General features: G+C 49.0%; 2 protein-coding genes across 6 annotated transcripts in view; one reads left to right on the top strand and one right to left on the bottom strand.

The window, feature by feature from the left end:
• The window catches only part of ANKIB1 (ankyrin repeat and IBR domain containing 1), an 85,951-nt gene that overhangs the window by 4,425 nt on the left and 60,257 nt on the right, over positions 1–21,269 (top strand). For all 3 annotated transcript variants that reach the window (XM_064167227.1, XM_064167228.1, XM_064167224.1), the window contains exon 3: positions 13,070–13,162. The gene's annotated coding sequence lies outside the window, so the exon portion shown is untranslated. The remainder of the gene's footprint in view (positions 1–13,069; positions 13,163–21,269) is intronic.
• On the bottom strand, positions 1,217–21,181 carry KRIT1 (KRIT1 ankyrin repeat containing). 3 transcript variants are annotated; one of them, XM_064167229.1, is made up of 18 exons: positions 21,098–21,181; positions 20,021–20,086; positions 17,534–17,652; positions 16,704–16,863; positions 15,309–15,401; positions 13,854–13,983; positions 12,887–13,130; positions 12,523–12,638; positions 11,947–12,090; positions 10,669–10,825; positions 9,392–9,499; positions 8,252–8,408; positions 7,423–7,574; positions 6,150–6,316; positions 5,552–5,639; positions 4,151–4,357; positions 3,696–3,812; positions 1,217–2,976 (listed from the first exon to the last, which is right to left on the bottom strand). In XM_064167229.1, the coding sequence occupies exons 3-18, from the start codon at positions 17,633–17,635 to the stop codon at positions 2,908–2,910; spliced, it is 2,211 nt and encodes a 736-aa protein (XP_064023299.1). In that variant the 5' UTR covers positions 17,636–17,652; positions 20,021–20,086; positions 21,098–21,181; the 3' UTR covers positions 1,217–2,907. The 3 variants fall into 3 exon arrangements, with proteins under 3 accessions (XP_064023299.1, XP_064023300.1, XP_064023301.1); XM_064167230.1 differs by lacking the exons at positions 20,021–20,086; positions 21,098–21,181 and adding an exon at positions 20,139–20,341; XM_064167231.1 differs by lacking the exons at positions 16,704–16,863; positions 17,534–17,652; positions 20,021–20,086; positions 21,098–21,181 and adding an exon at positions 15,622–15,813.

Genomic DNA, 21,269 nt, shown 5'->3' with positions numbered 1-21,269 from the left:
CACAGAGAGTGATTGGCACTGGGATGGGCTGCCCGGGGAGGTGGTGGAGTCCCCGTCCCTGGAGGTGTTTAAGAGGAGGCTGGCTGAGGCACTAAGTGCCATGGGTTAGTTAATTAGAAGGGTTAGGTTGGACTCGATGATCCCTGAGGTCTCTCCCAGTCTGGCTAATTCTGTGATTCTGTGCCTCCCCCACACTCCCTCTCCAACCCATGGTTGTCACAGAAGGAGGTTTAATTGGTATTGAAGGGAAAAAAAGCCCAGAGGCTCTGCTGGACCACTTAATGCTAGAACATGAAAGGTATAGTGATGCTTCCACAGAGAGAAAAGCCAAATTCCAGAATCCAGGGGAGGCCACAAGGATGCTCCCAGGGCTGCGGCAGCTCTGCCCTGAGCACAGGCTGAGGGAGCTGGGGGGGTGCAGCCTGCAGAGGAGAAGGCTCCAGGGGCACCTCAGAGCTGCTGCCAGTGCCTGAAGGCATCCTGCAGGAAGGCTGCAGAGGGACTTGTGCTGAGGGGGTCTGGAGACAGGTGCAGCCGAGGCTGAAAAAGGGCACAGCTGGGGCCGGGAGAGGGCAGCGGAAACTACAAGGGGCAGCTGGGGCCGAAAGGAAGCAGCCACGGCCGTGCCGTGCGGCCCCGGAAGGTGCTGTCGGCCACCGTGCGGCCCCGGAAGGTGCTGTCGGCCACCGTGCGTCCCGGGCACGCCGGGAGCTGTAGTCCCGGGCCCGGGCCCTGCCTGCCGCCAGCGATCTCTGCCCGGGCACGCCGGGAGCTGTAGTCCCGGGCCCTGGCCCTGGCTGTCGGCAGCGGTGCTCTGCCCGGGCACGCCGGGAGCTGTAGTTCTGAGACACAGAATTCCTCTCTGGCGTGTTCAGGTTAGGGGTTAAGGTTTAGGATGTAGGGGTTGGGGCTAGAGTTGGTCTGTCCTCCCTAGTAACAAGTGATAGGAGAAGAAATGTCCTCAGGTTGCAGCAAGGAAGGTTTAGGTTGGACAGGAGAAGAAACTTCTTGACTGAAAGGTTTCTCAGAGCCTGCACAGGCTGCCCGGGAAGGTAGCTGCATCCTCATCCCTGGAGGTGTGCCCAAGAGGCAGAGCTGTGGTGCTGAGGGCCAGCCCCAGCCTTGGCAGAGTCAGAGCATGGTTGGACACAGTGACTGTAAAGGGCTTTTGCAACCAAACCCATTCTGTGCTTCTGTGCAAACCAAGAAACAGGACTCGTTGCAAACAATTTATTAGGTAGTAATAAATAAGAATGTAGCAGAAAGAATGACACAGCAATAAGGCAGACTATTGATGAGCAACTGACAGACACTTGAACCTTTTCTTTTTCCCTCTTTCTAACAAAGTGCTACGTAGAGAGTTGTATTTCTGCTAGCAGAGCCAGGTGCTGCCTGTGCTGCACGGTGCCAGACCTGACTCTCGTGTTAATTACCTTAAATAAAACCTAGGAGTCCATAGAGATTTCTGGGATTTATGCCACGGTGGTTAAGTAGAAAAAAGTAGAGCCTGCTAAGAAGATTACAAAATAGAAGTCTTCTGCTCCCTTCAACTCCTATCGTTTGTTGAACTGCACTTAGTAGTGGTAAGGGATGAGTGAAGTTCCTACAGAAACCAGCACATTTGTTTTGAACTTCCCTTTCAAAACTTGAGGCAATTGCTGATTTTTTTTTTTGTTCCTTATTTATTTATTTTAAAACTTCTTTACAAAATATTGCACACTGCTTTAGCATGCAGGTCACACGGAAGAAATCATCAAGTGCACTTAACACCCTGAACGTACAACCCCAAACGTTCATCTCCTGCGTGCTGCTCTGGTGGCCAAGGCTGCGTTTCAGAGCGGATGTAGGGTCTCGTCTGGCACCCGGCACCCGATCCTGACTCCACAGAGTAGCTTACAAACTGCCTCTGACTTCCTTGCCATATCAGCCTTCATTCCTGCACTCTTTGCAGCCTGGACAGACTGAAGGAACCAGTCATAAAATGAGTCGGACAGGAATAACTGAGTACCTCCTACACCAGCTTCGGTTACTGCACGTTGTGTTGCAATCCAGGGTGGGATTTATCCAGCTTTCTCAAGTCCTCTGAGTTAAGATTAGTTTGTAAATCTGCGTCTCCCCCTCCTCTACATCCACCTTTTATATTGCACAGCAAAAGTAAAACCCATTCCTTTTTGTTTTTCAACTCCAAGCATGCTAAACGTTTAATATGGCTTCTGGACGATTTAAAGTATTTCCCTTTTGACATCCTCATGCAGTATAGAATCACAGAATGGTTTAGGTTGGAAGTGACCTCAAAGCTCCGCCAGTTCCAACCCCCTGCCATAGGCAGGGACACCTCCCACTAGAATATCTTAGAATAAATACAAAGTAGGAGAAAGTTAAGAGTAAAAATAAAGCCAGCTCTTACGTTTGTCAGAATCCACATAAAAAGAGTTTATCAAAGGTAGTAGTAGCTCAAAGGTCTGTCTGCTCTTTTAAGCCTACTTCTCAACAGTATCTTAAATATAAAGTGTGTCTACAAAATCCTGTAACAACCACAACCTCCTCCACGGCCCAGCAAAGGTCAAGAGGTCAATTAAGACTTGCTTAATGGCACTGGTAGTCCCCCTGGGAACAAAAGCCTCCAGCTTCGTCCAGCTTGCTAACCCAGCGACACGTCTTGGCTTTGCTGGTTAAGCTCCAGCCCTACCATAGCTTATATAGGAAAGACAAAAATACTTATAAAAATAATAGCTGTGCTGTAGAGCTTTCTTAAAAAAATAAACCATGCAGCTTCTGTACAAAGGTACAAAACTGTACAAATGGACCTTTCTCTTGTGGGAAATTCACCCACGTGGAAGTCTTCTGTGATGAAGTATTTTTTTGCTTGGCCATCGGCTGCTGTGTCAGAGCTCTCCTTCATTCCCGTCACTCGTTTCTTTCAGCAGGCATTAGCTGGCCATTTAATTTCATCAGGAGCTTTATGACGAGGCCTGCCTGCAGAAGGGGAAAGAAATGCTGTCAGCTTTGCAGAAGCATGGCACAAGCAGGGCTGTGGCAGCTGCAAGGGGATTAAAATAGTCAGATAAAAGCTGCAGCAGTTTAGGAGTGTGGAAAACCTGGAGCAGCTATCAGAAAGTGTTTCTCAGTATGTTCAATCACCTGCCCTATAAATTATCTTCCCTTTAGCTTATAACTTCATCTCCTTCAATACACAAGGATCAAAAGCAACCTCTCTCCAAGGATGCAAGAAACTCTAACCTGCCATTCTGCTGCCAGACATGAGGCTGTGGTGCATTGCCTCTGCGACACACTAAGAGGGCAGCAGGCATTTCCCACCAGACACCCACGAAGATGAGCAAGACTCCATAGAGACCTTAGAGCAGCCTTCCAGGATGTGAAAGAGGCCTCCAGAGAGACATTGTCTGACAGGACAAGGGATGATGGCTGCAGACTGGAAGAAGCTGGATTGAGATGAGACACTAGGAAGCAGTTCTTCCTCGTGAGTGGTGAGGCACTGGAACAGGTTGCCCAGAGAAGCTGCAGAGGCTCCAAGCCTGGCAGTGTTCAAAGACCAGGTTGGCTGAGGCCTTGAACAAGCTGGGCTGGTAGATGTCCCTGCCATGACAGGGGGTTGGAACTGGATGATCTTGCAAGTCCTTTCCAACCCAAAGCAGCCAGTGATCCTATAAAGGATGCAAACCGCCAAGCCTTACCTGTTTGGTATGCACAATGAAGCTCATTTTGTTTTCCAGGCTGTGGATTTGGAAACACGTATCTCCATCTCCCAGCTGCCACATAAAACAGCCATACTTCAGGCTGAGCAGTAAAGCCTGCAATGAGAGGGGGGAAACTGTCACTCAGGAAATGTCCTTCTCCATACTGCCAAACCGAATTCTCCTGTGCTCACTTCGATGGAGAACAGCATAGTCCATGATCTATTTGTAGCCTATGATGTAGAGAAGTGGAGAGATACAAGAAGGGTTTTATAAAGACCTTTAGGTCTTGGAAGTCTTTATAGTCAAGTTTGGATCAGAAGTCATAGAACCATGGATGAGAAGTCATGAAATCATGGTTGGAAAAGACCCTTGAGACAATGACTACTATGACTAACAAGTCAGAGATGAGAATTAAGGTTAGGAGCTATCTTTGACAGCTCACTGAAGCTGACCTTTGTTTCCATGTTAAGGAGGTGCAGCCCTTTTACATTCACTCCTACATAGACTTTGATGACTTTATGGCTACTTGAACTTGCTTTGGTGAATATCTGTCCTGTGAAAAAAGCTGCTCCATAGGTGGGAATCTCCCAGCAGTTCTGCAGGAACATGCGCTGGAGGTGATGCATCTCTTTGCTTACACCTTCACTGGTGCTGAGGTTCTGCAAGCAAAGCAACAACAGCAGTCAGCAACCCCTCCAAATAGTTATCCTTTGGGACAATCCACTACTTACTGCAATTCCCACTACAGGAGCATCCCCAAAGGGCTTTGCCAGCAACAGCACAGCATTACAGCCACGGAAAGGCTCAAATGCTAAAAGTGACTGGGGCAGAATCAGAGAATGGGGGGGGGCTGGAAAAGACCTCTAGAGATCATCCAGTCCAACCCCCCTGCCAAAGCAGGATCACCTAGAGCAGGCCACACAGGAACATGTCCAGGCAGGTTTGGGAAGTCTTCAGAGAAGGAGACTCCACAACATCTCTGGGCACTAGTGGAGGCTGCCCAGAGAGGTTGTAGAGGATGCACCCTGCTCCACAACCTCCCTGGAGTTGTTGTGGAGTCTCCTTTTCTGGAGAGACTGAAAACCCACCTGGACCTGCCCTGGACTGGATGATCAGGAGGATGCTCAAAGGGCTGCAGCAGCTCTGCTATGAGGACAGGCTACAAGAATTGGGACTCTGCAGCCTGGAGAAGAGAAGGCTTGGAGGAGCCCTTGGAGTGGCCTTGCAGTATCTGAAGGGGGCTACAGGAAGGCTGGGGAGGGACTGTTGACAATGTCTTGTAATGACAGGATGAGGAGGAATGGGTTTGAAGTGGCAGAGGGAGATTCAAACTGGATGTTAGGAAAGGGTTCTTTGCAGTGAGGGTGGTGAGACACTGGCACAGGCTGCCCAGGGAGGTGTTCAAGGCCAGGTTGGATGAGGCCTTGAGCAACCTGTTCTAGTGGAGATGTCCCTGCCTATGGCAGGGGGTTGGAACTGGCTGAGCTTTGAGGTCCCTTCCAACCCAAACCATTCTATGATTCTATGATCTTTGGAGGTGCCTTCCAACCCCTACTGTTCTGTGACTATCCTTGTGAGCAGATGTCAAACCCCAGGTCAGAGCTGTTAGTTTTTCACATGATGTCAGGCCTGCAACATCCCCAGCACACACTGAAGCTGAGTAGATAAAGCCTTGTATTTACTTCTAACCAACAGATCAACTCTAACTGGCCAAGGGGAAAAAAGAGCATTTCAACTAAAATTCAGGGCACACACATTTCCAGCTTTCCATACCACCACTTTTCCTCATTAAGTGACACCCAAACAATCCAAACATGTTTAAGGATTTCCCATCATTTGATTATTTCTCTCACCTTGTACTCATGAAGTATCCTGTTTGTCCAGTGAGGAGCTTTGCTTTTTAGCTTAGTGATTGGTACTATAGATTTGAGATTTTCTTCACTAAAAGAAAAACAAAAGAGGCAAAAGTCAGACCCCACCTGGAGTCCTGTGTGCAGCTCTGGAGCCCCCAGCACAAGAAGGATATGGAACTGTTAGAGCCAGTCCATGAAGATACTCAGAAGGCTGCAGCAGCTGTGCTATGAGGACAGGCTACAAGAATTGGGGCTCTGCAGCCTGGAGAAGAGAAGGCTTGGAGGAGACCTTGGAGTGGCCTTGCAGTATCTGAAGGGGGCTGCAGGAAGGCTGGGGAGGGACTATTGACAATGTCTGGTAATGGCAGGATGAGGAGGAATGGGTTTGAAGTGGCGGAGGGGTGACTGAAACTGGATGCTAGGAAAGGGTTCTTTGCAGTGAGGGTGGTGAGACACTGGCACAGGTTGCCCAGGGAGGTTGTGGAGCACAGAATCACCCAATCACATCATCCCTAAAATTCAAGGCTTCCAAGGCAAGTTTTATCTCAAAATACTTACTCTCTACCCCTAATGTTAAGGTTTAACCACCCATACTTACTTTAGAAAGCCCTGTTTATGTTTCTTGCTCTCATAATTTCCATAGACTATTTGTAGAAGCAGACTTGCCAGTGTGATCAGCTTGGCATCAGGTGATGTGTAGAAACCTTTCAGCAAATTATATCTGGCTTCGTCAAAAAGGATGAGGATAGCCAATGGATCCTCAATCTGGGAAGAGAGGTTTAGAGAATGATTTCTGTGGGAAAGAAAAGGAGCTTAGAAACTACAAACACAGTTCCTCGTCAATTTGAAGGCAGAATAGAAAGGTGAGGTCCTGACTGGAGTGAACATTTTAGAGATGTGTTGTAATGGAAAAAAAAACAACAACCAAAGAGCTACTTTCATTCTGATACAAGCTAAGAAGTGCTCTGGTTGCTGAGTCTGAAGGCTGGGATGGGGCCAGCCAGAGAGAGCTGGACAGGCTGGAGAGCAGGGCTGGGGAGAATCTCAGGAGGTTCAGTGAGGGAAAGTGCATCTGAGTCAGGGCAATCCTAGAGACCAATGCAGGCTGAGGGTGATGAGCCTGAGAGCAGCTCTGCAGAGGACTTGGGGGTGCTGGTGGAGGAGAAGCTGGACAGGAGGCAGCAGTGGGCACTGGCAGCCCAGAAGGCAAATGACAGCCTGGGCTGCATCCAAAGCAGCATGGCCAGAGATGGAGAGAGAGGATCCTACCCCTCTGCTCTGCTCATACCTCACCTGCAGTCCTGCATCCAGCTCTGGAGCCCTCAACACAGGAAGGACATGGAGCAGGTCGAGAGGAGGCCACAAAAATGGTCAGGGGCTTGGAGCAGCTCTGCTAGGAGGACAGGCTGAGGGAGCTGGGGGTGTGCAGCCTGGAGAAGGCTCCAGGCAGACCTAACAGCAGCCTGTCAGGACCTGAAGGGGCTTCCAGCAGGCTGCAGAGGGACTGTTAGCAAAGGCCTGCAGGGACAGGACCAGGGCAATGGTTTGGAATGAGAGCAGAGCAGATTGAGACTGGAGGTGAGGAATGAATTCTGCAGCTGAGGCTGCTGGAGCACTGCCACAGGCTGCCCAGAGAAGCTGTGGAAGCTCCAAGCCTGGCAGTGTCCAAAGGCAAGTTGGATGGGACCTTGAGCCAGCTGGGCTAGCAGGAGGATGTCCCTGCTGAGTGCAGGGGGTTGGAACTGGATGATCTTGAAGGTCCCTCCCAACCCAATGCAGATTATGGTTTTCTCATTAAACAGGCTGAGTGTTGATGGTCAAAGAGGTCTGCCTCTGACCACCACCTCATGCTATCACAACCCAGGGCAGACCTTTTTCTCTATTTCCAGTGGAAGTCTAACATCCCTTCTCAGGAAAAGCTGTGAAGTTTCCCTTTGTGGATCCAAGTTTGTCAGTTCAGTGAATATTTCAGGCCAGTCTCGAATATGCTGCAGAGGTTTGTGGTATGGCTTCAGCTGGAGGCCTGGAAAAGCAACAAACAGGGGTTTGTCTCCAAGTAAATAAACAGAAAATAACCAGCTGAGCAGACACAGGCCTGATGAAATCTTGCACCAAAACCAGAGCATCTGAAGCCCAGGACTCATGAACAAACATTTTCCCCCTCTGTTTTCTAAACTGCTATCCATAAAAGGTTCTGAAAGTGTAAGTTCTTGGCATCAGCTCACTAAAGGCCCTGGTGAAGCACTTGTGTTATATTCAGCTTCTCAAGAGTGTGAAGTTTCATTTAAAAAGTGAATGGAATATCAAGATGGACCTCTTTAGTCTGGAGAAAAGGAGGCTGAGGGGAGACCTCATTGCTCTGTGCAGCTACCTGAAAGGAGGCTGGAGCCAGGTGCAGGTTGGTCTCTTCTCCCTAGTAACAAGTGATAGGACAAGAGGAAATGGCCTCGAGTTGCCCCACAGGAGGGTTAGGTTGGATATTAGAGGAAACCTGACTGAAATGGTTCTGAAAACCTGGAACAGGCTGCCCAGGGAGGTGGCTGAATTTCTAACCCTGGATGTGTTTCAAAGATGCACATCTTTGAGTGTCCTGAGGGCCATGCTTTATCCCCAGCCTTGGCAGTTAGGGAATGGTTGGGCTCAATGGCCATGAAGGTCTTTTCCAACCAAAGCTATCCTTTGATCCTCCTTGTAACTTACTGAGGTTCTCAGAACAGATCCAGATGGTGAAGTACTGCTGAGTTTCTTGAGACAGACGCATGCCCTCCATGATCTGCTGCACAGTGGTGTTGTTGCCATGCTTCAGCTCCACGGAGCGGTAGGAGCCATCCATGCGGTAAATCCGCGCCTTCTCGTACTGCAGCCACATTGAAACAGCAAACAAACAGCTGCTTAAAGTCCTTCCTCTTGCTGCTTACAGGACTGAAGGGGCTACAAAAAGTCTGCAGAGGGACTGTTCCCAAAGGCCTGCAGGGGTAGGACCAGGGCAATGGTTTGGAATGAGAGCAGAGCAGATTGAGACTGGAGGTGAGGAACAAGTTGTGCAGCAGGAGGCTGCTGGAGCAGTGCCACAGGCTGCCCAGGGAGGTGGTGGAGGCCTCATGGCTGGAGATACTGAAGGTGAGGCTGGAGCAGGCTGTGAGCAAGCTGCTGTGGTGAAGGATGTCCCTGCTGAGTGCATAGGGGTTGGACTGGATGAACTTTGGAGGTCTCTTCCAACCCAACCCATTGCAGGATTCTGATGAGGAAGGCAACATTCCCATAATTCAGCAGCATCCACAGTGCTCAGTGCAATACCACTGTACAGGTCTTACACCTTGCATCTTTGTCAGACCTGCTTAGTTGATGTCCTCTGCAAGCTCTTAACACTCTGCTTTCAAAATAACTACAAAGAAGATGTTTTGAGGGCTCCCCTCCTGTTGAACTCAAAGGCAAGCAGGCATTTAAAGTTTTCCTGAGGGGTTTGGGCTCAGCTGCCTTTGCATACCCTGCAACCTCCACCTCTGGATTGCTGCCAGGATATTAATTATTCCTCTCATTAGCCTCTACTTAAAAGGCTGTTAGGAAAGGGTGAGACACTGGCACAGGTTGCTACTGGTGGTATGCTCCAAAAGATAATCAATGATTGATGTGATGCTCCTCTACATAAAGCACAGGAAAGCATCACATGTAAGGCCTTGAGCAATAAGCACCCAGAAATCTTCAGAGGCAGAATGTGCGTCGGTACTGACACTCATTTCTGCCTCTGCACACTTCCAGCATCAGCCAGAAACAAGCCCAACTCTTCTACACATGGAAATGAAACCTGAACTTCAATCTAAGAAGAAAAGGAACTCTTACAGGTTTATTTATGGCTTCCTTCAGCAGTTTGGCAGTTTCTTCCCACTCGTTTTGTTTGTTCTCTTCACAGACATTGAGTGGGGACCTTCCTTGCTGGTCAGTGATGTGCTGCAATCAGAAGCAGAAACACAACCTGGCTGTCACTGCAGGCAGTCCACAGTTACACATTAATGCAGAGAATCCCAATCCCTGCTCCCATGGAACTGACAGAAACATAGAGGGAAAGGAAAAGAATTAACCATGAGCATCTCTGTTCAGCATGTTCAGCACTTTATTGCTGCACCCTCAGCAAGTTTGCTGATGACACCAAGCTGTGTGGTGCAGTCAGCACACAGGAGGGAAGGGATAGCATCCAGAGGGGCCTGGGCAGGCTGCAGGGGTGGGCTAGGGCCAACATGATGAAGTTCAGCAAAGACCAAGTGCAAGGTCCTGAACCTGGGTTGGGGCAACCCCAAGCACAAATGCAGGCTGGGTGGAGAATGGATGGGCAGCAGAGCTGAGGAGAAGGACTTGGGGGTGATGGGTGAGGAGAAGCTCAACATGCACTGGCAGCCCAGAAACCAACCCTGTGCTAGGCTGCACCCAAAGTGGTGTGGACAGCAGAGGCAGGGAAGGGATTCTGCCCCTCTGCTCTGCTGAAACCCCATCTGCAGTGCTGGGGTAAGCTCTGGTGTCCGCAACATAAACTGACATGGAACTGTTAGAGAGCATCCAGAAGAGGCCACCAAGGTGATCCAAGGGCTGCAGCACCTCTGCTATGGAGACAGGATAAGAGAGTTGGGGTTGTTCAGCCTGGGGAGGAGAAGGCTGCAGGGAGACCTTAGAGCAGCCTCAAGTGGCCTCCAGGAGAGCTGGAGAGGGGCCTGTGACAAAGGCATGGAACAGCAGTATGAAGGGTGATGGCTTCAGAATGGAAGGAGCTGGACTGAGATGAGCCAGGAGGAAGCAATTCCTCCCCATGAGGGTGCTGAGGCACTGGCACAAGTTGCCTGGAGAAGCTGTGGAGGCTCCAAGCCTGGCAGTGTTCAAGGCCAGGCTGGATGAGGCCTTGAGCAAGCTGTGCTGGCAGGAGGTGTCCCTGCCTATGGAAGGGGATTGGAATTGGCTGATCTTGAAGGTCTTTTCCAACCCAAACCACAAGTCCATGATTTGGGTTTTTTGGTAGTTTCTCAGCAGGGTCTTTGTGCTTTCACAGTGAGCTGCTCACAAAAGATTTCACAGTCACAAGCAAGAAATGGTTGCTCAAAGTGCTTGTAGTATAAATAAGCAGAACTTACTCTGTCAATTTCGGGATGATTCAGTAGGATTTGCACTATTTCAGCATGTCCACCCCCAGCAGCAAAATGCAGAGGGGAGCTAAGTTGGCCATTCAGAAGATTTGGATTGCATTTCCCTTTCTCCAGCAGCATTCGAGTGGCTTCAACTTTTCCATACCTGCAGGCAGGTTTAAAGCAGAACAGACACAGCAAATGTGAAACTAAATGTTGTTTTTTTCCCAGACAGTCCTAAAACTGGAAAAGTGAATTTCCATGCTCAGGAGTGTTCAGCTTTGAACTGACAGCAATGATAGTGCAACATTAGGAAGCTTGTAGAAATCAGTTTGAGGTCAGCACTTCCATGGCAACTATTTATTTGATTCAGTACAGACACCCTGAAGCTCGCTCTAAACTAGCTGAGTTGGGGTAGTTGAAGCAATTTAGTCATGGCAAAACAGTTCAGTCTTGCCTCAAGAGAATCTGCAGAAGAAGAGGCTGAGGGGAGACCTTCTGGCCCTTGACAACTGCCTGAAAAGAGGGCTGGACGCAGGTGGGGGTTGGTCTCTTCTTCCCAGTAACAAGTGATGAGAGGAGATGGCTTCAAATTGCACCAGGGGAGGTTTAGGTTGGGTATTAGAAGGAATTCGATGATAGAAGATCATCAGTTCCAACCATTCCCTAGCCCTGCCAAGGCTGGGGCTAAACCATGGCCCTCAGCACCACGTCTCTACCTCTTTGGAACACCTTCAGGGGTGAGGACTCGGTCATCTCCCTGGGGAGCCAAGGTCTGAGAACCCTTTCAGTCAAGAAGTTTCTTTTCATATCCAACCTATGCCTCCCCTGGTGCAACTTGATATTATTTCTTCTCATCCTAAGGAATCAGAAGCCTAAATTATCACATTCCATCTAGAATAAAGTGTAATACATTATACTTTGTACTTCTGTTTAATAAAAAACAGATAGATCAGTCCAGCAGAGTGGAAAAAGTCTGAAGGGGTTTTTTTATTTCTCCTTTTTGAGCCTGTATGATTCATGACAGAAAGGATTAGAGCTGAAGAGTCACACTGGAAGTTCTTCACCACGAGGGTGGTGAGATGCTGGCACAGCTTGCCCAGAGAGATGGTGGAAACCTCACCCCTGGATGTTTTTAAGGCCAGGCTGGATGTGGCTCTGAGCATCCTGATCTAGTGTCCCTGCCCATGGCAGAGGGATTGGAGCTAGCTGGTCCTTGAGGTCCCTTCCAACCCTGACAATTCTGTGACTCTGATAGTAGGAATGCACTGGACTGGCAGAACTCACCAGCATGCATAGTGGATAGGTGCCCAGTGGTCACTGTCCAGCTGGTTGACAGAAAACTTTTTATCCAGGAGATGGCTCAGTAAATCAGAGTCACCTTCGCAGGCGCTGCGGTGAAGAGGGAAGTCATCCACCCACTGGTGTTCCCTAGGGATTCCAAGGGCAAAGAGGAGGAGAAGACACTTCAGTAATATTTCAGGAGTTGAGAATATCTAACACATATATTTTAATCTACATGAAGAATAAAAATGAAGCTCATGCAGATAAATGTGCCCCTATTCACACAAGTAATCCTTTAGTCATGCAGCAGCCAAGCACAGCTGTGTTTCAGGCCGTTATGCTGAGAAATGCTTCTCTAATGTTTACAAAGTTAAATCTTCCTTGATCCATCCTTTAACTGTTGTGTTTCTGCAGTCAGGCTTTCAGTGCTTAGCCATGCTTAGTACTGCAAACAGAATTCTGAACTCTGGATTTATGCAGTCAAAGCCCTACAAGTAACAGGAAGCTCATTCTGAGCAAGTCTACCAAGTACACCAAAGCAAAGTTAGGCATGAATGAGAAAGGAAAGTAACAAAATACTTGTCCTCTGTGACACTGCTCATGCTACGTTGCCACTTTTCTCTTTTAGGGATCTGAATCTTTGAATAGTCTGGGGCTCCAAGGCCAAAGTATGGATTTATTACCACTTTGTCAACCTGTGAAGACATAATTTAGACACAACTGAAAAGAGAGCTTGCTGAGATTTGGCTAAACAACCCCCCAATCCAGGCTGGGTACAGGCTTGAAAGGAGAGTTATGATAGGAACACATTAGAATTTGGGAGGCTGATGTTCAGTGAGAGGATCTGAAAACCCAGAAAGAAAAGAAAGGAAGGAGAACATGAACTGGCAGATGGAAACTTGGATCTATGGTTCACAAATGAAAATGGAAGGATGGCTCTTACCCTATTGGTATATTGCAGGTCAGACCCAAACAGAGGGTTATAGATACACACATCTGCTTTCTCCAGTGCCAGCATTTTACTCTTTATTTCCAGGGCAGTGTAACCCATGTGTAAGGAGCTCTCTGTCTGACCAGGTTCTATGGCATAGGCTGGGTTTATGACATTTGTTTTAATTCTCTCCAGAGGAGATGGTCTGAATAAAGCTGGGATGGAGTGAGACCGGGAGTGCCGTTCGTCCAGCCACCTGCAGCACAGAGGAGAGGAGTTCACTGTCAGGTAGGAAAGGACTGTTCTGCTCATGTCTGACCATTAGTAGTTAATTAATTGTTCCATATGCAATAACCATAATTATACTTCATTATTATAGGACCATAGAATGGGTTGGGTTGGAAGGGACCTTAAAGCCATGGGCAGGGACACCTCCCACCAGCACAGCTTCCTCAAGGCCCCATCCAACCTGGCCTAGACCACCTCCAGGGAGGAGGCATCCACAGCCTCCCTGGGCAACCTGTTCTGGCATCTCCCCACCCTTACTGTAAGGAAGGTGCTCAGTTGGTTTTACAGCCTGAAATCACGCCCCAAACATGACATTTTTTAACCAAATGTATTTGCTTAAACACATTTCCTGCAGAGGCAAACTCAGAGAAAGGAAATTCTCAGCTAAGGTCAGAGTAAGACTGGTTGCAGCTAAGCACTTAACCACACCAAGACTCCCCATCCCACTTACTTTCAGTATTACTCCTGTCAGCATGCCCATTCTGACAAGCACATCATTCCTCATTTGCTAAAGCTTTTGAAACAGATATAGAAAGATGTGAAAGCTTCAGGTTCTGATAGCCATGAAGAGAACAACAATGCAGCAAAGTGATTCCCTTCTTCATCACAAGGATGCTAGAACCCCCCGTGTGCTACACTTAGAAGTGTGTAACTTCTGCTTTGATGTGTTTTCTTTAATGGTGTTTCTTACTTATCCAAGGCAATTAGCATCCTTGCAGTAAGTGTAGCAAAGTGGGTGCTGGATTCACTGCAGACCCTCATGATGTCTTGTAAACAGTAGAAGATAGGGCAGCCAGGAGTGTAGGCATATTTGGTGTTATCTAAAAGAGGAAACACACTCTGAAGACACATCCAGAAGCAGAATAATCTTATTTTCCCTTCTCTGTCTTCTGGAGTTACACATTTCCAACTAATTGACTTTAGACTGGAGAAGCTCATTTTGCTCCAAAGGCTAACTGACAGAAATGAGATAAAATCCTTACAGAACAACTCACAGCTCAAGAAAGTAGCCATAAAATCTTACACTGTTCAGTTACTATTCCATCAGTGTGATCAGCTTCATCTCAGGAATTACTATCAAATGTATATTGCTGCAAGAAACAGTAGGACTGAGGGCTAGAAGAGGCTGTGCACTGCTGTCAGTAACACAGTGGGATATATGTAATGGTTTGTCTGCTTTAGGCCTATCAATAAGGTAAAGATGAGGGAACCTCCCCAAAAGCACAAAGACATTAACTGGAGGCTACTTCCAGATTACTTTCATAGAATCACAGAATGGTTTGGGTGGGAAGGGAGCTCCAGAGCTCACCCAGTCCAGCCCCCTGCACTCAGCAGGGACATCCTCCACCACAGCAGCTTGCTCACAGCCTGCTCCAGCCTCACCTTCAATAGCTCCAGCCATGGGGCCTCAACCACCTCCCTGGGCAGCCTGTGGCACTGCTCCAGCAGCCTCCTGCTGCACAACTTGTTCCTCATCTCCAGTCTCAATCTGCTCTGCTCTCATTCCAAACCATTGCCCTGGTCCTGTCCCTGCAGGCCTTTGGGAACAGTCCCTCTGCAGCCTGCTTGGAGCCCCTGCAGGTCCTGGCAGGCTGCTGTTAGGTCTGCCTGGAGCCTTCTCTTCTGCAGGCTGCACACCCCCAGCTCCCTCAGCCTGTCCTCCTAGTGGAGCTGCTTAAGCTCCATGATCATTTCCATGGCCTCCTCTGGACCTGCTCCATCACGTCCCTGAGTTGAGGGCTCCTAGCAAGCAATTTGCTTTGCCTTCTAAAGGTTTTATTCATCACTGCTTCTTCAAACAAAATCATTTAGAGACTTCAATGAGCATTCTTCTCAGAGTAGAGAGCTCTGAATAGGATCTCTGACTTACACTGGCATTCAGGAAACTCAAATTGTATTCTGAAATATAATCAAGTGAAGAAATACAGCTTTAAATGTCTTATCCTCACAGAAACAAAGGCAGTGCATTAAACCCAAGGTTTTATCATTATGTAGTAACTTTTTGAAGCTTTAAAGCACTCAGATATCATTTTCCACCCGAGTGCAACTTTGAATGTTTAAATACAGAAAAAAACAGTAGAGCACACCCATAAAAATCTTGAGAAGCCCTAACATGATGTAAGTTCAGAAGTGATGTCTGCATTACCTTTCACAACAGCTGGAACAATGTAAAGTGAAGCCTCCTGGCCTGCCTTCTCCCCATCAAGAGGAAACTTCTTCATTAACACCACACGCTTTCCTAGCACAGGATTGAACAAAATCAGCTCATTAACCAACACAACAAACCAACCCAACCTAGAACTGGCTGCCTGAAAGCTTAGCAGATTCAACCTGTTGAATTTCTAGGGAAAAAGAAATGGTTATGAGGTATAACCTAAAGCTAGCTGAGAAATGTAGGAGAAAGGAAAGGGCATGGAGGTGTTTATATCCATGAAGATGAAAACACAGCAGGACTTTACCCTTTTTTCACTGCAGTTTTCCTGTACTCCTGATTTTTCTTAGCATTCACTCCCCAAATCACCTCTCTTGAAGTGAAACAGGACTGGTTTTGAACTGAGAGCATGCCATATTCTGTCTCAGGCTGAGTGCTTTGTGTACTGGCAGCACAGTGTTTTCCATGTTATTCCATCCCTTTCGTTTGCTTTTCTGACCTCAGCTGCATGGTTTAGCAGTAACCACACTCAGCTGTGCACATTAATCCTTCGGCTCTCTCTCTGAGTCCACTTACAGCCCTCTGAACTGGGCAAGAAATGCAGGTTTGGGCTCTAGTAGGCATTTTACTCAATGTGTATTAATGCTATGAGGTTATTTCATCATTGCTGCTCAAGTAGCTTTGTGAAATCCATCCAACTCCAAGTACTGCCACCCCTCACGTTTTACCATGCCACCAGCTTTTTCTTTTCTCCTCTGCTAGCACTGCATTGTCCTGCTCCCACTGAAAACCTTCCTGTAAATCAATATAACCTGGCTTACAAAGCAGGGATGAGGAATGCAGCAAAGAAAAAAGTGCTTTAGTCAGTAGTTGAGACCAATCTGGAAATGAAATGTGTTAGCTGAAACAATTCCTGTCAGCACAAGTATGAGGCTGTTTGCTCAGAGCAGCTGTGCAACAAAGGAAACCAGCAGATCAGATTCTGTCTCTAAGTGATGCAGCCAGAAGTGTTTTCATGTAGGTAGTCTGCTGAGCAATGCTGGCTTTAGAAAGAAAAATCATTCACGAGTGCAAGTTTGAGATGAAATTGAGGATGAAAAAGCCACTTCAGGCTGGTTTACCACAAGTTCAGCTATAAATCTCAATTTGAAGTGCAGACAGGTAGAGTTTCACTCAATAAAAATCTTTTAGTAACTGTTCCAGAGAGCTGAAAAGGGAAACAAAGGGAAATTAAAGATTTTAGCTGGAGGCTTAGCTTTTTTTTTTTCAAATGAACCTCCAAACATATTTTTTTTCAAACTAATTGCATGACCTTTCCATGCTCATTGAATTTGTGAGCCATCTTTAGAGAGGTATCAGCAATAGATCAGACTTAAAGGGGTTTTTTACCTTTAATACCCTGGTTGGCTGGTGAAATTGGTTTGGTGGTTTCCAGTACATAATCCAAGATGCTCTGGGCTATCTCAGTGCCTCCTTGCACCTTAGTTTCCAACAAAACTTTCTTTCTTTTTTTCTTTTGGCCTTCAATGGGAACTTCAAGCAACAAAATCTGTCAAACAGTAGTGAAAACAAAAGGAGCTTAAGTACAACTGAAACACAGACAGAACATTTGAATAAACATGTTTACTTTACCACTGTAAAAGCAACAACCAATTTCAGGAAGCAGTGAATGTGGAAGAGCTGGATGGTGAAGTCAGACAAGGTTTTGGTTGGAAAAGACCTTTAAAATCTTTCAGTCCAACCATTCTCTAACTCTGCCAAGGCTGGGGCTAAGCCATGGCCCTCAGCACCACAGCTCTGCCTCTTGGAAATACCTCCAGGGATGAGGATTCAACCACCTCCCTGGGCAGCCTGTGCCAGGCTTTGGGAACCCTTTCACTCAAGAAGTTCTTGTCATGTCCAACCTAAACCTCCCCAGTGCAGCTTAAGGCCATTTCCTCACCCTCACTTCCTTCAGCTGCTCCTCCCCAGCCCTGTTCTCCAGACCCTTTCCCAGCTTCCTTGCCCTTCTCTGGACCTGCTGCAGCCCTGCAATGTCCTTCCTGGAGTAAGGGCCCTAAACCTGACCCCAGCATTCGAGGTGTGGCCTCCTCAGTGCCGAGTCCAAGGAGACAATCCTTGCCCTATTCCTACTGGTCGCATTTTTCCCAATACAGCACTACAGCAGAAGAGACAATCAGTGCTGGAATTCATCAACAGAGAAATGTCAGTAGCTTTACTTCATAGGATTTGGCTCGATACTCCCGGGAATTGAGGCTGGCAGTGTTTTTGGGACGAATCACAGCTACATAAGCATCTCCAGTGCTGTCTGGGTTTCCCATCTCTCCTGATTTTATCACTGCAAACAATGAATACACAGAAAGGAAAGGTTAGGTAAAAAACAACGACTAACAAACAACACAACCACAAGAAAAAAGCCAAATCCCACAGCATGATGAACTTTAGGCTGCAACAATTCCATCCACTGCTCTCTCTGTATCATTCATGTGGAGCCAGGCCAGAGGAGGGCCATGAAGATACTCAGAGGGCTGCAGCAGCTCTGCTATGAGGACAGGCTACAAAAGTGAGGGCTCTAAAGCCTGGAGAAAGCTTTGAGGAGACCTCGGAGTGGCCTTCCAGTATCTGAAGGGAGCTACAGGAAGGCTGGGGAGGGACTATTAACAAGGTCTGGTAATGACAGGATGAGGAGGAATGGGTTTGAACTGGCAGAGAGGAGATTGAAACTGGGTGTTAGGAAGAAGTTCTTTTCAGTGAGGGTGGTCAGACACTGGCACAGGTTGCCCAAGGAGGTGTTCAAGGCCAGGTTGGATGAGGTCTTGAGTGACCTAGTGGTCACTCACTGGTGGTTCTAGTGGGAGGTGTCCCTGCCTATGGCAGGGGTTTGGAACTGGATGATCTTTGAGGTCCCTTCCAATCTAAACCATTCTATGATTTATTGTTCTTCAGCTGGAGAAATACAAATGGTTGGTCCAGTTCCACCTCCTTTCCATCAAAGGGGAAAACCCTAAGGAGATTCCATACAAATCATCTTGTTCTCCACTCTCCTTCTAAATTAAAGAGTATCTATTTATTTTCATGCCTATTTTAGACAGATAAAATAATGTCATCTTTTTTCCTGCTTTTTAACTCCACATTTTGCAAGCTAAGCAAAAGGGCAGAGGAATTTTGGCCTCTGGTAAATAGATGAAACTGCAAGAAGAAAGCATTCTGAAGGGAGCACTGTCACTTATAAAAGGTGCTGTGGCAAGGCACTGTGTGAGCTCCACAGGGACTACAGGAACATACTCTGATTTTCCTCCAGCCCCAGGAAGTAGAACACAGGCCTGAATGCAGCCTGAGTAACAGAGGTGATAAAAATAAACCAGAATATGGCTCCATTTACTTAGTTTAACTTCAGTGGGGCTGCAAACTGGGGCACAATTCATTAAAACTCAGCTTCTGAAAGGAGTCTTTGGATTTTGCCCAAAGTGAACTAATTTAAGATGAAAATTTGCTTACTCTCATATTTAACCCAAAGTGCCAAATCTAGCAACCTTAAAATGTCATGGAAACAAGAGGGAAAGCCTCCCTAAGGCTAAAATCACAGACCAAGACTTGAGAATCACAGAATCAAGCAAATTGGAAGAGACCTCCAAGTTTACCCAGCCCAACCTAGCACCCAGCCCTGCCTAGTCAACCAGACCATGGCACTAAGTGCCCCAGCCAGGCTTGGCTTCAACACCTCCAGGCACAGCCACTCCACCACCTCCCTGGGCAGCCCATTCCAATGCCAACCACTCTCTCTGCCAACAACTTCCTCCTAACATCCAGCCTAGACCTGCCCTGGCACAGCTTGAGGCTGTGTCCCCTTGTCCTGTTGCTGCCTGCCTGGCAGCAGAGCCCAACCCCACCTGGCTACAGCCTCCCTGCAGGCAGCTGCAGGCAGCAATGAGCTCTGCCCTGAGCCTCCTCTGCTGCAGGCTGCACACCCCCAGCTCCCTCAGCCTCTCCTCACAGGGCTGTGCTCCAGGCCCCTCCCCAGCCTTGCTGCCCTTCTCCAAACACCTTCCAGCACCTCAACATCTCTCTTGAATTGAGTGTCCCAGAACTGGACACAGCACTCAAGGTGTGGCCTGAGCAGTGCTGAGCACAGGGGTGGGCAGAAGAACCTCCCTTGTCCTGCTGCCCACACTGCTCCTGAGCCAGCCCAGGATGCCATTGGCTCTGCTGCCCACCTGGGCACTGCTGCCTCAGCTTTAGCTCCTTTCTACCAGCACCCCCAGGTCCCTCTCTGCTTGGCTGCTCTCAGCCACTCTATTCCCAGCCTGTAGTGCTGCTTGGGGTTGTTGTGGCCAAAGAGTAGAACCCTGCACTTGGCCTTGTTCAGTCTCATCCCCTTGGCTTCTGCCCACCCATCCAGCCTATCTAAGTGCCTCTGCAGGGCTCTCCTATCCTCCCATAGATCCACAGCTGCTCCCAGCTTGGTGTCATCTGCAAACTTAGTGATGCTGGACTCAATCCCCTGGTCCAGATCATCAGTAAAGATACTGAACAGGACAGGGCCTGGCAACAGCACTGATCCCAGCAGTCACATCAGGCCATTAGCACCTTCCAGCTGAGCAAAGGAACTCCCTTTCTGTCCATATGAGCAAGAACATGTTGAGTTTTGTGCAGCTTAACCCCTTCACAAAGCGTTTTTAGCATTACTGTTTCTAGCTTCTCTTCACCTCTTCTAGGAGAAACAGAGGTCCTCAGATTCCCATGCCCTCAGTTTTTTACTGGGATCAGACCACCTGAAAAAAAGATTTAAAAGCCCAACATAAATAACAGGACACAGATTTTCACCTTCAGGTGGGTGACTTCACGTTGGTACTCAGTGATAGCCAGGTAGAAACATCTATTGGTTTGCATTGCAGAAGCATCTAAAAGCATGAAATAAGCAAGATGCTGATCTGAGAGGGCTCACACTGTGGGATACTGAGAGTTTGGAAAGGAACAAGAAACAACCATCCCTTCTGGCCTGGAAGTACCACCTTCCCTGGGCTTCTTACATGGTTTGAGTCAGGGGCTCGTGTGGAGGGAACTCACACGTTGTTGGTCAGGGAGTGGGGCAGCTCTTGCCAGTGCTCTGCTCTAAATCCAGAGCGGGGTGAGTATGCTGGAGGAAGCCCACAGAGCTTTGGTAGGACTCCAGGAAACAAAACCCAGGAGGATGAAGGTTGTGAGGACACAGCAATGCTGCCCAGCTTCGGAAGGCATCAGCTCCGAAGGGACCCTGGTCTAACCCCGATGCCAGCATCACTCCCCCTCCCAAAGCAGGCAGGTCCAGCTAAAGTGCCTCTCCTGGCTTCTCCCCGAGCTGCCGCCCAGCACCCTCACAGCTGGCGGCCAGGCGGGACACAGCGGCGGGCACGGCCGTGCCGCCCGCCCCGCCGAGCGCAGGCCCCGCGCAGGCAGCCGCGGCGCCGACCTCAGCCTCGGCCTCCCCCGCAGCTCTGCCCAGCCTCAGCACGGCCGGGCGCCTGCCGTGCCGGCAAGGCAGCGGAACGAGCGAGAAGCGGCTCCGAACCGCCGGTGCCTCCCGCCCCGCCGCCGCCGATGGAGCCACCGCTGCGCTCCGCGCCAGGCGGCCGAGCAAGGCCCCCTGAACTTTCCCAGGGGCGCTCAGAAGCCGGCCGAGCACCGGCCCCCCGGGAGCTGTGGCCACACCGCAGCCCCGTGGAGCGGGAGCGGCTCCCACGCCCCCGGGATCGCTTCGGTAGGGTGCGGAACAGTGCCGCGACTCCGCTCGCTCCCTCCCTTGCCTTCCTCGGTGGTGCCGGCCGCCGCCTCCCCCGCCGCATCCTCTCGCCGCGCCCGGAGCCCAGGCCCCGCTCCCGAGATCCGTCCCGCTCCGCCCCGTCCCCGCCCCGCTCCCTCCCCCGGCTCGGCGGATCCGCTTCCCGTCGGAGCGCCGCGGGCCTGAGCCGCCGATGA

This window comes from Pogoniulus pusillus, chromosome 28, assembly GCF_015220805.1.
Source record: "Pogoniulus pusillus isolate bPogPus1 chromosome 28, bPogPus1.pri, whole genome shotgun sequence".
Lineage (NCBI taxonomy): Eukaryota > Metazoa > Chordata > Aves > Piciformes > Lybiidae > Pogoniulus > Pogoniulus pusillus.
Note: the sequence above shows the minus strand (reverse complement) of the source record. Positions and strands in the feature narration are given on the sequence as shown.